At 36.1% G+C, this 17,573-nt stretch overlaps 1 protein-coding gene across 4 annotated transcripts in view; it reads right to left on the reverse strand.

Moving 5' to 3' along the window:
- CSMD3 (CUB and Sushi multiple domains 3) overlaps positions 1 to 17,573 on the reverse strand; it is a 743,929-nt gene that overhangs the window by 433,069 nt on the left and 293,287 nt on the right. For all 4 annotated transcript variants that reach the window (XM_086741185.1, XM_086741184.1, XM_086741183.1 and 1 more), the window contains one exon: positions 2,004 to 2,125. In XM_086741185.1, the coding sequence (XP_086597311.1) occupies positions 2,004 to 2,125 (122 nt within the window). The remainder of the gene's footprint in view (positions 1 to 2,003; positions 2,126 to 17,573) is intronic.

The following is a 17,573-nucleotide window of genomic DNA, read 5'->3' on the forward strand; positions in this document are numbered from 1 at the left end:
ATGCTCCCACTTCAGCTTCTTCACATCTTCTTGCTTCTTTTTTTCTGTTTTTCCCCTTCTTAAATACGTTATCACAGAGGCATTATCATGGAACATTCTGCCACCAATTGGCTCAGCCCTGGCCAGCGGTGGGTCCACCCTAAACCTGTCTAAGTCCACCCTTGGAGGGTGGGAGGAGTGAGAGAGAGAGACTGTGTAGTTTAGTCCTGAGTGGGGCTAAACAAGGACACCCAGTTATTTAACAAAAAGCCTAACTATTGAATAGAAGTCTCTGTTTACTCATGGCCTAGTATTGTATATACCTTATTCCAACCAGAGGAATCAGTGAATCTGAGTCACCTCTCCCTTCTCTCGTCATTGTGTCCTGGGACAGAGTAAATCAGATGTGACATAGTTGCAGGTGAGATGTTGGGATGTGACAGAAGAGAGGAAGAAGGCAGTATTAAGACATGAATACTTTTGCCGAAGTGTAATCCTAAACATTCTTCAAATCATTAACATCTTAACCCTGCTGTCACCTGTGATTTGCCAGTAGGTACATACCAGTCTGTGAGCTTAAAGTTTTGGTTTTACCATTGGTGGAAATGTATAAAATCTTATTTGCCTTTTTTTTTTTTTTATGTAGGCATGCCCTTGCTGCATTTAAGAAAGGGATTCTTTTAATGCAGAATGTTCATTCTATACAACAGTTCAGTGGTGGTTTCAAGGCAGTCAGAGTACTTGTTCAAAGTGAGAGAGTTGTGTTTAATTTCCTCAAACAATATGATATTAAATTCTATCCACATTCGACAGAACTTTCTCTCAGAAATGCTAGATGTGCACAGATATCATCTTGCTCACTTTGGGTCCATCTGTGGGATAGAGACTGCATAAGCTTTCAGGGACTCTTGACACATTTTTTTTAATATATAAATTGGATAAATTTGATTAGTGGTCCTTAGAACAAGGATAAAACAAGCAAACAACCCCCTCCACCACCCAAACACATCTACCATCTTCATTATAAATATTCTAATCATTTGATTAAACATCTATTTTCCTTCTTCCACATAGGACTTTGTAAGATTAGAGAAAGAAATGTACAAGTGTACCTAAATGGTTTCTGAAATGTAATCAGGTTTTCACCAAGTCCTCTGGCTTCCTGGTTAATAAACTCAAGTCTAAAGGGGTAGGCCTTCTAGACATCTCTGATCAATTACTGGAGTGTGATGCAGATGACCATATAAGACAAAAATTAGGAGGTAGAATATACCCCTATAGAAGCAAACAGAGATGTTGATAGTCCTTTATAAAACATTCTTGAGCTGTACAGCTAATTTTTTGTTTTATTACATCTAAATAAGTCCATTACACTTAGTTCGGATAAAATTATACACCTGGAAATAGAATATAACCATTGCTGCCAGGTGCCTAGCTCTTGAATTTAAAGACAACTGGTGTCATAATTTAACTTTATTGCTCTACTTTGACTCATCTGGCATTATCAGAACTCATAGTACTTTTGGTTTAAAGTGTAGGTATAAAGTGTATGGGATATTAGTACAGTGATTCAGATAAGGAAACAAATTACACAACTTTAGAATAGTCCTTCATAAAGTGAAAGTGAATTAATGAACTTTAGTGGTTTCTCACATAGTCTAAGGTCAACGATATAAACAGTCTTATATATGAAACAGCTCTATCGATTATAACACAACATTAGTGGATCCATGACATTGCATTATCCCATTGGGTAGCTGCTTCTGGGAATTCATTTAGAGAAATACATAAAAACATACTGACATCTACCTGGCATACAAAAAGCAAAACACTGTTAGGGGAAACAACAGGTTTTAACATCTGTTCATACTCATCTAATATCAGCCGTTCCTTAGAAATGTCTGCAATGCACCAAGTAGAGCAGCTGGACCGTACAGATAAATCATATTAGTGAAAAATGTTATGGTCTACATATGCTTTTGTTTGTTGATTTTTTTAAAGCAAAGTCAGAATTTGAAACTTACCTTATTAGTATTGATAGCTGTGATCACCCACACACATTGAGCATTGCTGTCATACTGGAATGGAAAATTGGGTGACGTGAAAGTGCCACCAGGTCCCTGAAGATTGGATCCACAAGTCTTCACTGCAAAAAGAAAGTTCACCTTTTAATTCACATACAAAACACATGTAGCAGATTCATAAACCAAGCTCTAACTTACATTAATCAAGATGTGAAGGATTAAAACACCATTGATCAAAATGAGAACTACCTCATACAAGATAACAGAATATTCGTGTTTACTTATTTTCACAAGGTAAAATAGATTTTCTCTTGTGTCCAAGCTTATAATCTTAAAAAGAAAAAAAAATCATGTATTTGGAGCAAAACCAGTAATGATAGTAACATAAACTATTTTGTTTTTAAAAGAACATTTCAAGAGGTAACTTATGTCATCACCTTCACTAATGTCTTGAAAGACAGAGTTTATATAATAGAACAGAAAGATCACCTTTATTACTGTGCATTTTTTTGTGCATATATACTGGTGTGTGGCATATCAGCATTTTTTCTGCTGTAACCACTCTCCAACCCATTGAACCAACGGCTGCAGCACTGAAAACTTTAAAGAAAACTTGAAAAATGCTAGACTTTCATAAAATAGTGTTATCTATTTTGAAAGACTACAAAGGGCATTTATTGACAAATCAATGTCTGTATGATTATTTACAGTAGCATATCTTAAAAACAAATTTATGTTCTTACTTACTGTAGGTTCTATCTCACATGACAAATAACACAAAGGACATAAACTGTGTCCTTTCTGCTTGAGAATGACACTTTTAAGGCACTAAATTAATAATCTGTTGAAGTCATTAAAAGTTTTCCTGTTGATTCCTTGGTATTCAGATCTTTGCTAAATGCACTGTTTTCCTGTAACTGACAGGTGCCCTCAGCTAAACATGAGCTTATCCTATTTCTCTAGTGATTATTATGGCACCAGAAATAAACAACAGAAGCGAAAGAATTATTGCTTCCTCTGTATTCTGACAGACCATCTTGCTTAACTTAATAAAAAAAAAATCACACTAAGATATGTGAAATTACCATAAAGTTGTATTGCACTTTCACAAAACATGATTCAGCTGCTACTGGATAAAGACTCATTCTTTCCCTGACATTAGCCTCTAGAAAGAATGTCATTACTTCCACTCAACCTGCACTTTTCCCCCTCAAAGAAGCAATAGTCTGATTAAGTCTGTTCAAAACCACACCAGAAGCTGGAAAACAAGGAGACGAGAGGGAGATGAGAGGAAGGCTCCTCATTTGTAGCACCAGTAGTTGAAGCCATTGAGGTCATGAATGAGACTAATGCCAAACACAGTTTTTCATCTGTGTTTTTAATAGGAAACTGTCTGACTCTTGCAGCTCCTATCTGTGTGTGGGAAGAAAGTCAGGAAGGGGAGACCAGTGAGTGTTCTAGACACAATCTGCTGCTCCATCTGAACATGTGACTCTATCCTTCGGGGTAGAGTTGGGATGTAAAACACATCTCTTTTGCATCTGTGCTGTGGCAGAGTTATGAATTGTGTTTGCTGCCTTTTCTCAGGGTAGCTTTATAGTGGAGGTCTCAAAGGAAAGCCATGTCATTCTACAGTGGAATGGACCTGATGAAAGCTAAGCCTTTGACTCCTAATTTCTATTATTCATACTAATCTGAAATATTCCTAACAGATATTTACTTTCAGTACCATAGTCTGAAATCTAGAAGGAAAAAAAAAATTGTAAATTAAACCAATCACTTTATTTTGTAAGTCTGGCTAAGGAGAAAAAAAGGAGTGACTAAAATATGAATCTTAAGCTATTAGCTATACTTATTTACAGTTTATGAAGTCTTCTTATACAGCAACACAAAATACTGAAATGTTATGAGTTAATATTGAATTTCTTTGGAGTTAAATGGAGAAAAATGTACACCTTTATGGTTTTAATGGCTATTTATAATTGATCTCACTGCATTTGTAAAGTGACTGATGAACAAAATTTATTTGTGCTTTCTGGTGAGTACTTCCTCTTCAGCAATAACTAGTGAAAGCAATGTTCTACTACAATGTAACAATATAATATTCTAATATACTAATATTTTATATTCAAGACTATAATCCAGTTTGACAATAAAACACAGTCAAAAAATTCTTATGTGATTTCTTTACCCAGTAATTTATCTGCCTCTGATTCTCAAATGTACTTTTCACTTCAATATCCCCATTTTTGCTTTTATCCTTTTACCTGTTGTCTTTATCTCAATAAGTAACACAGGTTTCCTGCTTCTGCCTCTGATTTTGTGTGAATCTCATGAAGATTTGTTTTTAATCACTGCAATCTTTAAAGTGTTGCAGCGTACAGGCAGTGTAGTATATTCTTGTAAAACTAAGAAAAATTTTTGTTTAGCTTTTATTGATTATCTGAAAAATCTTTCAGAGATACAACAAGTGGTCTATATAAACTTTTTGCTTTATTTATTGACAATTATAAATGCTTCCTTTATCTTTTGTTTTAAGACATTTTCTGAAAACCCTTCTGAATTCAAGTGGTTGCTTACAAGACAGGTCACCTAAGTGTGCATTGTCTCACAGCTCTGTGCTGATTTTTACAACACTGCAAAGAGTAAGTAAAGAAGTAAGTAAATCCACTGGATTTTGGAAGCACTGCCTCAGATAATTGATTTATGCAGCTCATCACATGAGTAAATCTATTTAATATGAGAAGACTTTACAGATAAGCTGAAAGTTGCAAAATTGTAAAAAAATATATATGTAATGGTAAGTTAACATCATATTATCCTGGCCTTCTTGAATCTCTTTCTACTTATTTTAAGGATTTGAGAACTCTGCACACAATCTTGATATTGGTTAGTTGTCACCTGTGGGGGTGACTGGCTACCTGTTTCCAAAATACAGTGAAGAACAGAAGTTCCATACGCATCCAGATCATTCAGATTCATTCACCATCAATAGATCCTTCTGGCATAAAAAGCCTCTTTAAATATAGACACATTTGATGCCTATGTCTGTCAAAATTCATTGGTTACTACTTCAAGTCAAGATTGTGGCAATACAAGCTAGTCTTAAATCATTAGTCAAAATCTGAGGTGCTGTGTTTTGGAGAAACTGAAATATTAAAAGTGTGAATACCAGGAAATGAATCATTATAATCATTAAGAAACAGATAAATTCCTTCACAGTGTACTCTTGTGTCTTTGGAGGTTACTGTCCAGGCTTTGGTTTGTTATATTTCACCATTACTATATATATACCCTGGGCTTCAGGAGAGCAGACTTTGGCCTCTTCAGGGATCTGATGGGTAAAGTGCCATGGGATAAAGCCCTGGAGGGAAGAGGGGCCCAGGAAATTTGGTTGATATTCAATGAGCACCTCCTCCAAGCTCAGGAGCAATGCATTCCAACGAAGAAGTCAGGCAAAAATGCCAGGAGGCACGAATGGTGACAGCCAACACAGCTTCACTAAGGGCAAATTTTGCTTGACTGATTTGATGGCCTTCTATGACAAGGATACAGCATTGGTGAAGGGATGAGCAACTGACATCATCTGCCTGGACTTATGCAAAGTATTTGACACTGTCCTGCATGACATATTTGCCTCTAACTTTGAAGATAATTATTTTAGCCCTCCTTCAAGGAGAAAGTATATTCCTGCCCACACACACAAATGTAACTTTGCCATACTCAGGTGTATCATATCATGGGATATAGTTCCTGGAATAAGTTGTTAAAATATTTTGAAGAATATCAACAAAGTATCATCGACCAGCAGGGAAAACATTTACCATGCCAAATATTAAATTTTAATTTTATTATTTTTTTTTTCCCCTGGATTTTACAGAGGTGGGAGCATCTGATGTGAAGCAGATCTTCCAGTAGAGTGGAATAGATTAATCTCTCTTTATGGGAAATTCAGGCTCCTAATTCTGAATTTTTAAATTCTATCCTATTTGCTATTTCCTATGGCCTTACATTTTTTCAATTATAATCTTTTTCCTAAAAAAAACCCAAAATCAGTTACAAATCAATTACATTACTTGTGTATGTCACCATATATATACAGGTGAAACAACAAACATGTTTAAAACAATCATATGTCCACCTCAGAATCACACACACTTTCTAACTTTGGATTAACCTTCCTGTATCTCCATTTATTCTCTCTGCCACAATTGCTTGTACTTTAACTGGTGGTTACAGTAATTTCTTGTTTCTTGACAAGAGTATAAAAATTTCTTGACTTAGTTAGCTGTGCTTGAGTCCTAAGAAGCACTAACATTCCCTTGTCAATTTTTTTTAATAAATAATATATTATATTTGTCTAAAAATATGTTAATTTTTCCACCTAGTATTGACTATTGAATAGTAAAAGATTTATGTGGACATCATGTAATAATATAATATATAGCCATGGCCTCTGATTCCTGATGATATTTTGAGGTTTCTGGTAATGCAATAACATCTATCTCTGTGTTGATATCTAGTTCTTACATGTTACTTTTCAGATCTTATAGACATTTGTAAGGAATTTTAACAACTCAATTCTCATTTTTCTTATTGCCTAGTTACGCAAAGGAGAGTCGGGCACATTAACTAGGCTTCCTAAATAATAAGTACTGTAACATTTCATATTGTTTAGTAAAAATCTTGTTCCAGTCTGGCTTAAAAATTCATTAAACTTATTTGGACATATTTTTAAGGTTTTACAGAAGTATCTCAAAACTCTTTAAATTATATTTTATACATTCCCATTCTTCAACAGATGGTTCAATACCAGAAAGGTTCAATCTTTGAATTTAGGATAACATTGATACGTTTCACTTCTCTGAGATGTTACTTAAATCTATGCATGCCTAGCATTACACTGAGATATACGTCATTTATGTCAATATGCCGGAAGCAGCAGACTCAGATTTTTTACAGATAGTTTTCTCCAGTCTTGTTTAAGCTAGTCACTCACAATGTACAAATGATAAACTGACAGTCATGAGTTTTTGGTGACCATTGCTTTAAAGTAAATTCAAAATACGGAGGTTATGAGGAGTCTTCCCATTTTTTTCCTGTTAGTAGCTATTACATCAATTCACAATTAGTTATTATTCTAGTTTTGAAAAGGAATATTTTTCATGTTGCACTTTGTAGTTAAAACACTGGAGGATATTTGAGCTACTTGAATGTAATCCCTTCTTCAAAATTCTTTTGCAGTATAATATAGTAGATTTCTTTAACTTCAGAAATCTGTAATACAGTAGGAATATTCAAGGACAATAGCCATATCCATGTTTAAAAGCCTCAGTAGAGCAATTTTTTGTGAGTTCATTTTAAATAGAAGTCTCTTTTTCTGCTTGAAGAGTTCAATTTTTCTGCCAATATAAACATATAAATGTGCTAACTTGCTAATGGTGTTTGAGTTATGTTAGTTCTGCATTAATAAGATTTTCACCACATAGTATGCACTGCAGTTTCAATCATCGACATGACTTTAAAACTTAAAATCACAAATAATCAGGAACTACAGGCTTTTATCATTTAAGATTTAAGCATACACTTTGTTCTTCACTTTTTGTTTAGGAAAAATACAACTGTTCTGTACTTCTGTAATGCTGTACTGCTTATTTAATTTTGGTTTTGTTTCTGAAAGAGAATGTAGGACCGCATGTCCTAACATTTTTTCATGTCAGCTATACCTGTGACTTTAATGTGCAGGCAAGAGAAGCAGTAAAGAAAAAAAAAAGAAAGAAAAACAAAAAAAAGAAAAAAAAAATGCTTAAAAGAGGACAACATTTTACTTGTGGAGGCCAAAATTGTCTAAGCAAATTGTCATGGCCAATAATATGAAAATCAATTATGTTGAAAACTTAATATAGAATTATTTAACTTTTAGCCATTGCCAACAGACAGAAAATAACCAGTACAATCAACACGGTCTTGGCACTTGATCAGGCTTGGAGGAAAATGTTAAAACCTTGGTGTTCTAACAGCAGAAAAACAAAATCATCTCTCTTATTATTTCTGCAGATCTTTACTGACGGTGGAAGATGCTATAACAGAGTTTTCCCTGTGTTAATCACCTTCTGGGAATGGTAAGGGGATCAGCTAATATCAGAGAATTTATCCCTCTTTCAGTTCCTTTCTAATTATTTTCCCAGAAAACCAGTCTTATAGTACTGTAATAAAAACAATGTACGGGCCCACAATGGAATTTTTTCCCCTTTAGTAAATGGCAAAATGTTGTCCTTCAGCCTTTCTCCATCCTTTGTCATATTTTTTTTTCACATTACCTTGGAGAATTAAATGCAAATGAGTAGGATAAAATAAAAATGCCAGGAAGTGGTGCCTGTGTACTGAGGACTGAATATTGAGATGAAGGAATGGATGGAGAAGTGAAGTCAAATGTCTGTCACTGCTTTTAGAATATGAGGCAATATATCTCTTCTCTAAATCTAATCTCTTCTCTAAATCCTTTTTAGTTTAAAGAGATTTTTCTTTTTCTCACTACATGTCAAAATTTAAAAAGTGAGAAAAAAATTCTTTGCAAATGACCTAACACACACACAAAAAAAGAAATTATTCTACATCTATAATTTTTCTTCAGAAGAATTTCCTTAAATATCTTTATGTGATTCACTGATAATTACCTGTGCTTGGGAAGATGTTGTCACTCTACATGTGCAAAAGTCAATTAATACTAAATAAATACTGAATTAATACTAAAAGTATATTGAATCTTTTGTAATTACTATAGCAACTGCATATTTTATATCAATAAGCACCACTGAATTGCCTAACAACATAATCATAAGATAATGTGATGAATATTTAATTCCAAGCTATACAATGAACAGTTTCCCTAAGAGAGTGGCTAGATTTCACACTACAATCAAAGTTTTACAATGATAAGATTTTCTCTCCATTTTATACAACTAACAGAAAACACAATATTTTTTTTCTTCTTTTGAATGCACTTACAATAGTCTGTAACATTAATATGATCTAAAATTTGCTATCCACTCTTGGGACCCTGCATATGCCTTCTTTTTGCACTCCTAGGGGCTCAGCTGACTGCCTAAATGCAGCTCTGATGTGGTGCTGCTGTAAACTGCCATCAGCCTGCTGGAAAGCATGTGTGACAAAGAGCTATGGTAAACTCTGGTAGTCCTCACTCCACTCAGGAGCTGCATTTGACAGCTTAGACACATGGTCCTTGCCTGAGCTACTTTGCAGCATGGCAATGCATGCAGGGTCAGAAACAAGCAAGACCAGGACTTCATGTTTAGTCAAAGAGTTAAAATCTCATTGAAATTACAGAAATGCAGTGTGACAGCTCACATGACTGGAGTACTGCAATGATGTTACAAGCTATTCAGGAAATGCGGAAAGAGTAGAAGAGGAGTGGTTGGCCTCTATGTAAAAGAGAGGGTTAAGTGCATGGAGTTTATCAATGACAAGAGGACAGTAGAGACCCTTTGTTTCAAAATCAGCAAGATCTCCATCAGAGGAGATTTCATGGTAGGCGTTTGCTACAGACCACTTGATCAAGACCAAGCCTTACCCAGATAACTCATAGAAGCTTTGAGTTTGCAGGCCCTAGTTCTACTAGGGGAGTTCAACTGCCCTGATATTTGCTAGGAAAGCAAAACTGTGGTGCAGAAGTAATTGATGAGATTTCTACAGTGAACTTTGGACAACTTCCTAACACAGTTACAGAATGTGCCAAACAGGAGTGCTGCCTTTTTAGATATACTGTTCAAAAATAAGAAAGATTTGTTTGGAGTCATGACCCTCTATGTTTGCCTTTGCTGTAGTGACCATAATGTCATAGAGTTTAAGATCCTAAAGGGCATGAGAAAGACAAGTAGCAGAATAAAGACTGGACTTTGGAAGTCCAGTCCCACTGAATCAACCTGGTTGCCTCCTATGACGAAAAAACAAGCTCAGTGGATGAGAGGAGAGCTATAGACATCATTTACCTTGAATTTAGGAAGATGTCTGACAGTGTCCTTCAACACTTTCTTCACATCTCATAATATTTGGGACAGACCAAAAGATGTTAGGAAAAGTAGCTATATGGCCGAGTTCAAAGGATGGTGGTTAAAGGCTCAAAGTCAAGCTGGCAGGCAGTTATAAGTGGGTCAGTAATGGCTCTGATGGTGTTCAATATCTTTAAAACTGATTTAAATTATGAGATTGAAGGTACACTCTCAAGTTTGCATAGACCAGAGAGGTAGTTGCATCGGAAGAAAGAGCTACTACAGAGAGACCTTAGTGGCCTGGAAGACCAGGCCAACAAGAATTACATGAATGTTGGCAAGGATAAATGTAAAATCCTACAAATGGGATAAAATAAGTCCCAGAAGCAGTGCAGATGAGGGCTGACTGTCTGGGAAGGTGTTCTGCTGAAAGGCATCTGGAGGCTTTGGTGGATAGGAAGCTTAACAAAACCCAGCAATGTGCCTTGGCAGCAAACAGGCAAACTGTCCTGGATTGTATCAGTAAGAACAGAGCCAGCAGATGAAGGGGTGTCATTATGCAGCACTACTTGGCCTTTGTTAGGCCACATGTGGAATACTGCCTATTTGTGGTTCCTGCAGGTTAGGAAAGACATGGAGAAATTTGAAAGGGTCCAGTGGAAGAACATCAAGAAGACTGGAGAACGTGACAGACAAAGAAAGTTTGAAGGAACTGGGTTTGTTTGACCTAGAGACCAGAACTCTCAAGGAGGAATCTAATCACAGTCCTTTGGTATCTAAGAGGTAATTATAGAAAACTATTGGAGATATCCTTTTCATAGGGATGCATGGAGACAGAATAAAAGGTAACAGGCACAAGTTCAGGGGAAATTCCATCTGGATATAAGAAAAAAGTTCTCCCTCATAAGAACTGTTAGCCATTGGAATAGGTTGCTGAGAGAAGTGGTAGAATCTCCCTCACTAGAAGTAGTGAAGACTTGGTTTAAAACAGCCATGGATTACCTAATCTAAGGCCCTGCTTGCAACAGGAGATCAGATGATTTCCTAATGTCCTTTCCAACTTAGACTTTTCTAGTTCTATGAGTGTGTCAGTGTCAAAAGGAAAGAATAACTGAATGGAGTTTCACAGAGGTTTGTCCTGGGTCAAGTTCATTCAGCATTTTCATTAACACCTCAGACAGGAGAATGAAATGCATACTCATTAAGTCTACATTTAACAAAGAGCTGCAAAGGACTGTGAATAAATTAGCAAACACAATTAGAATTAAAAATGAGAAACTGAAGAAATTACATTAAAATAGAATGCAATTCAGTAGAGATAAGTATAGGACAAAGCACAAAAGCAGGAAGAATCAATTCACAAATACAGTACAAGGACTAAGTGATTCGGCAGCAAGTCTTCAGAGGTTACGATAGCTGAGAAACATAATCTGAGTAAAAAATACCCTACTGTTATGAAATGACAATAAAACTGGAAGATATGCACATAGTTATAGGTAGAAAAATGTATAGGAATCTAATAAATAATTCTTCATCTCCACTGAGTACTGGGAAAGTCTGTTCTAAAATACTAAGCCCATTTTTAGAAATTATATTTTAAGAAAGACGTGGACCCATTGGCAAAATGACAAAAAAAGCTGGAGGTCTATAAATATGACCTGTAAGGAAGAACTGATTGAACTGCTGTTGTTTAGTTTAAAGAAGAGCAGGTACTCTTGAAGTATACAATAAGGTATTGAAAAGACTAATTAAACAACCTGCTCTTTATATAGAAGCACCTATTGAAAGAAATTGTAGAGCAACAAGGGTTCACATTTGAATTAGGGAAATTCCTCTACTTAGAAGGCTGATGATGGACTGCAGTGCTTGAATAAGATCTCAGAGCACTTTACCCAGAAATAATGAATGTTAGACAAACATCTTCCAGGCATAAATACAGTTGGAGTAAGGAAGTAGTGCTGACTTGTTAAGACCACTTTCAGCCCTATTTATCTATGACGCGTTACCTGTATATATGGGTACATATATGCATACATTGTTACTCAGCATCACATTTAAGAGGTTCAGGTACACGTCTGCACTTTGGAGAAAAGTAAGGCAAAGGCAGAGTTTAAAAAAAAAATATATAGTTAAGTATAGATAAAGAAAAGATCTAAAATTCATAATATACATTCTGCTTGTGTATCCTTGTTAATAAACTGATGTTTGCAATCTATGAAATTAAAGCTACTGAGTCCAGGAATTCATTGTTGTTTTAAAAAAAATCACTTCAGTCAGTGAAATGAACTGACTAAAGTAGCAATACAAAGCAAAAAAAAGCTGTATTCTAAATTTGTCAGAACCTAATTAAAATACATAATATCATTTGTTCGCATTTCTATTAATAATCTAAATTACTTTGTAGCCTGCCTATTAATTGGATGACCATGATTTAAACCATAAAACCCGTCTCTCCTTTAGTTTTCTCAGATACAAAGAATTATTTCAAAAACACTTTTTCTTTCTACAGATTAGATGAGCTTTTCCAAAATACTGTACTTGTTGCAGAACTTCTTGCTGACTTGCCAGCAGACTTATAAAAGACAGCATTCATAAATGTTTCACAGGCTCTGAGAAACAACCAAGCAGAAAAACAGGAGCGGCAGGCATGAAAATAAAAAGGCTAATCGACCAACTGTGAATAGATCTATCTATCTGTTTCATTTCCTGAAATGTAAATGAGAGGAAGAGATTTATCAACTGGCAAATGCTTTCATAAAGTAGATAACTGTCCCTGCTTAAGCAAGTTGGCTTTGTAATAATGGCATTGCCCTGTAGGAGAATACTGAATGTCATGACAGATAAATAAGTAGGGTCTAAATCCTGAAGTGTTTAAACTTTCTCTCTTGAATTAAGTCACAGAGAAGTCGATGTAACCAGTTGTTATTACAGCCACATGTATTAAGCATTTCTTGGGATACCAAATAGCTAATAACTGCAGAAATTTTCATTTTCAAATAACAGACTTCTGTTGCAACTCAATGTACAGTAAACGCCTGGGCAAAGATTCTCATGTCATCTTTTGAACATTTTTTTTTCTTTCTCAGGAAGGATGGGAAGGCATTGTTTGCACTGCTGTCCTGTAACAATGGTATGTTACAAGATTTGCATGAGGCCAATTAGATTGGAATACATTTTAAAATCCTCAGCAGGATTTTAGGCTTGCATGAAGCATTGATCTTAAAAAAGTCCATCTGAAAAAATAAGTGTCTGAGAGGAATAATCCACACCAGTTAATTCTCGACTGCAGCTTATATTAATTTATCTGCTTGCCTATAACATAAAGCCATACTTTCCTCATAGGTCCAGATTTTAACTTCTTTCAATATACCTTGTCCGTAAATCACACTGGGGCAAATGCTTTGATTTTCTGCCATATTTCTTCACCAAGTTCATCTATCCAAGCAACTGTTTTTTTGCTAAGGTGATGTGAGACAAAAATTATAAAATATATTTAAAAAATAAAAAAAAAAAGAAAGGATAATTGTTGCTAAACTACAAGATAATCCAACTGCAATTAAATCTAGTCAGGATATCTAATATAACTTTAAAATTTTCTCATAGTCTCTTCTAGAATTTAAAAGGTTCAAAATCTGCCAAACTTCCAGAGTAGCCTTTTCCTAGAAACTACTCTTAAGGTATAAAAGATGTTAATAATCTGTAACATTTGCTTATGTTTTGGAAGTGATGTATCAGTTTTCCTTCTTGTTCTGGTTTTGTTAGTGAGGGGGGGCCTAAGGTGGTAGCTTCTGTAGGAAACTGCTAGAAGTTGCTCCCCTTTGTTCAGTGGACTCAGCTGGGCCTAGGGCGGACCCACTGCTGGCCAAGGCCAAGCCAATTGGTAGCAGAATGTCCCAGGATAATGCCTCTGCAATAACATATATAAGTAGGGGAAAACAGGAAAAGAAGAAAGGAGATGTGAAGCAGCTGAGCGGGGGGCAGAGAGGGGGAGGCGTGAGCCTTGTGGGCCTTGCAGGCCTCACCCTCTGTCCTCCTGCTGGGCAGCAGACTGGGCCCAACTCGGCCTGGCCTGGCTGCAAGAAGTGGAGAGGAGATGAGAAGTGAATAAGATGTAAAAAGGATCCTGAGAGGCGTCTGCCAGCCTGTTGTGAGGAACGGCTGCAGATGCCAAGGTCAGTGAAGAAGGAGGGGGAGGAGTAACGCGGCTCCTGGCCAAGATTCCTCTGCAACTCGTGGTGAAGACCATGGTGGAGCGGGTTGTCCCCCTGCAGCCCATGGAGGTCCACGGAGGGGCAGAGATCCACCTGCAGCTCGTGGAGGACCCCACGCCAGAGCAGGTGGAGGCCTGAAGGAGGCTGTGGCCCGTGGAGGGCCCGCTGGGACAGCTGTTCTAGAGGGACTGCACCCCGTGGAAGAGATGACCCACGCCGGAGCAGTTTCACGAAGGACTGTGGCCCGTGGGAGGGACCCCACGCTGGAGCAGAGGAGGAATGCGAGGAGTTCTTCCCCTGACGATGATACAGCAGCGTAAAACAACGCGTGATGAACTGACCGCAACCCTCATTCCCTCATTCCCTTCCCCCCCCACCCCGTGCCGCTCAGGAGGGGATGTAGTATGGATAATGTTAAGCCCAGGAAGAGGGAGGGGTGGGGGGAGGTTATCTTGTTCCCTGTCTCATTCTCCTGCTAATTTTAGAAATAAATGAATAGTTTTCCCCAAGCCGAGTCTGTTTTGCCCGTGACGGTAACTTTAAGGATTTCTCCCCGTCCTTATCTCAAACCTTGAGCTGTTTTTCCTTATATCATCTCCTCCTATTCTATCGGAGGGTGGGGGGAGTGAGAGAGAGACTGCGTAGTCTGGTCCTGATTGGGGCTGAACTACGACACTTCTCAAAGGCATATTATAATTCTTCAGTACAAATGCTTCATATTTACTCCAGATTTACTTTCATTAATACTATCTTATGCCAGTTCCAGTTGCTATGATATTTTCTAAAGAAAGTTAATATTTCATTTTTGGCAAGCAGCTGTACTCAGCCACTCATACGCTGTATGAGATCAAGTCCTAAAGATTTATGATGTCAAATCAAATGCATCTAACAGAATTGGAAAGTTCCTGCTTAGAACTCTACCCAATTGCAGTATATTAATACAACTAATTATTGATATTCACATGCCACTTCTGAAAAATGTATCATTACAGTGGGATTTCTGGTGTGTCCACAATATAATTTATATAAGTGCATAAAAACAATTGCAAGCTATACTGTTCAAGTAGGAAACACTACATGATAAAAAGCAGTACTTTAAGTGACATTTTAAAGAGTAACAGGAGAATTATCTAATATACCACCTGTGCCCTCATTATCTGAAAAGCTGCATCAGTTCACAAGAAAATATTAATTGATTGCATAAAATAACATTTTTGCATGATTGTGTCATTTGTTTGCCCAAATGGTTTGTACACAAACATGCAAGTTCAACAAGCAGATGCACACATATTTTTGCAGATAGTTTCTCCATGTTACTGCATGATATTTACACTACTTATACAAAATTATTTCAAAATGTTTATTGTATGTTCTGTGCATGAAACTTAAAGAAGACATAATCATTAGTCTAGAAGAAATGCTTATATTCCTGCTTTAGAATATCTAAGAGCCTAATTAAAACATCTTGTTAATCAAAAGAATCAAAATGATAGCACACCAAAGGTACTTAAATTGGTAATTTTAATGCAACTAGTTACACTCTAAGGCATTTCATATTTGACAAATTATAATATCTGTACCATCTGTCTGGTTTTCACCATATGGCATTGTATCAATTCCTAATAACTTTCTTAATATTGGTCCTCTGCTTTTTAAGGTGGAATTAGCTAGTTCTATGAGGTTGGTGAATGTAAAGAAGTGAAACACTGTCCTTTTGGTTGTGAACTACATGTTCTACATATGAATAATAGTGGGTTTGGATATTTAGTTAATACACATTCTGTAGTTTCACATTTGGATAGAAGCTTATGAGAACTGATAGCTTCCAAAGGATTTAATGCTTTCTTTTTCTTTCTAGTTCAGTATTAATGCTTACTTTATCATTACACAGGTTTACAAATGTGGTTTGTAAATCATTATACAGTGTGAGTTCTAAATATAGGTATATTGGAAAAAAAAATGGACTGAAAACTGTGGTTACCCTTTTATATTTAAGTGCGTTGACACTTGCTACTATTCAGAATTCAAAACTTATATAAAAGTGAAAAACAATATACTTAGCAACCATTTATGCTTGAAGGCCATAGTCCCCAAAAGCTACTGAGCTGACTTTCTAAACTTACAAGTAGCTATGCATACAGCTCAGCCTTATCACAGTACTGCTGATAACACTTTATTGTCTGGAAGGAGAGATACTTTTTTAAAAAAACTGACAGTGTGTAACTGTATTTTGGTACTGATAAGTGAAATGCTAATTGCAGTATGCTTTCCTTTTGAAGTGACTTTTCAATGACAGATTAATAAATCACAGAAAGATTTGCAGTACAGTTACCATTTATGTGGGATATGAAAGCCAAGAATCTTTAGAATGTCATTTTATCATAGTTATCATACAAGAAATACATAAATCATGTCATGCAGCCACACTTACATGTGATCTTAAAGATTTTTTGTTGTTGTTTTTAATGAATCAGTTTTAAAATCTAAGTGTTCTTTCATTTATGAAACACAGAAAATAGTAATTGGAAGAACTTTCAAAAGATATTTAGTCCATTACCCCAGCTCAAGATGACATTACATGTATTTAAGCTCTCCTGGATATATGTATAACTCAGATGTTCTTGAAAATTTCTACTCACATACCTGAATATTCTTTACTTCAGAAATTTTTGCTAGTGTCCAACCATGAACCTTCCTTTGCAAAATTGTATCCTATTATATATTACACTTTCCCTCTTCTTTCTCTGGATTCTTCTTTCTCTAGATCAAAGCAGCCCAGTTCATACCCAGTTGTTTATATTAAGATATATTTTAGAGAATTTTGATCCTTTTTAATATTTTCTTCTGTCTTATTTTCATGGGTCCACACCTTTCTTGAAACGTCTTTTCCATAGCAGAGAAAATCAAGTGTGCTCACACTACATAGCTTTAGGCACCTAAGGTGGGAGATGGGATCCTTGATTTAATCAGCTGTGTCTGAAAACCTCCTCCAGTGAGCAATTCACAGGCAAGACTAATAGATAGTCACACTGTTTAACAGTGCATGTGAACATCCTTATACAAGTATACAACATCCTTCCAGTTACACTGGAAGATTAGGAGCCTACCATCCTTAGACAGGTATCTAATTTAGGATATGTGAATATACTGAAAAACCCTAGTAGATAAAGCCTTACTCGTTTTACTAGAAATAAAGGTTTCATTTATGTGCATTACATTATTAATCTGCTATGCATGCATGTTTGTGTGTGTGTCTATCTCTTTAGCAATTTCCAGCAATTATACATTCATGTAGTACACAGTAGTGGGATATAAAATGATCATTAGGTATTTATGTTGTAATTATATGT

Source organism: Chlamydotis macqueenii, chromosome 2, assembly GCF_036417535.1.
Source record: "Chlamydotis macqueenii isolate bChlMac1 chromosome 2, bChlMac1.mat, whole genome shotgun sequence".
Lineage (NCBI taxonomy): Eukaryota > Metazoa > Chordata > Aves > Otidiformes > Otididae > Chlamydotis > Chlamydotis macqueenii.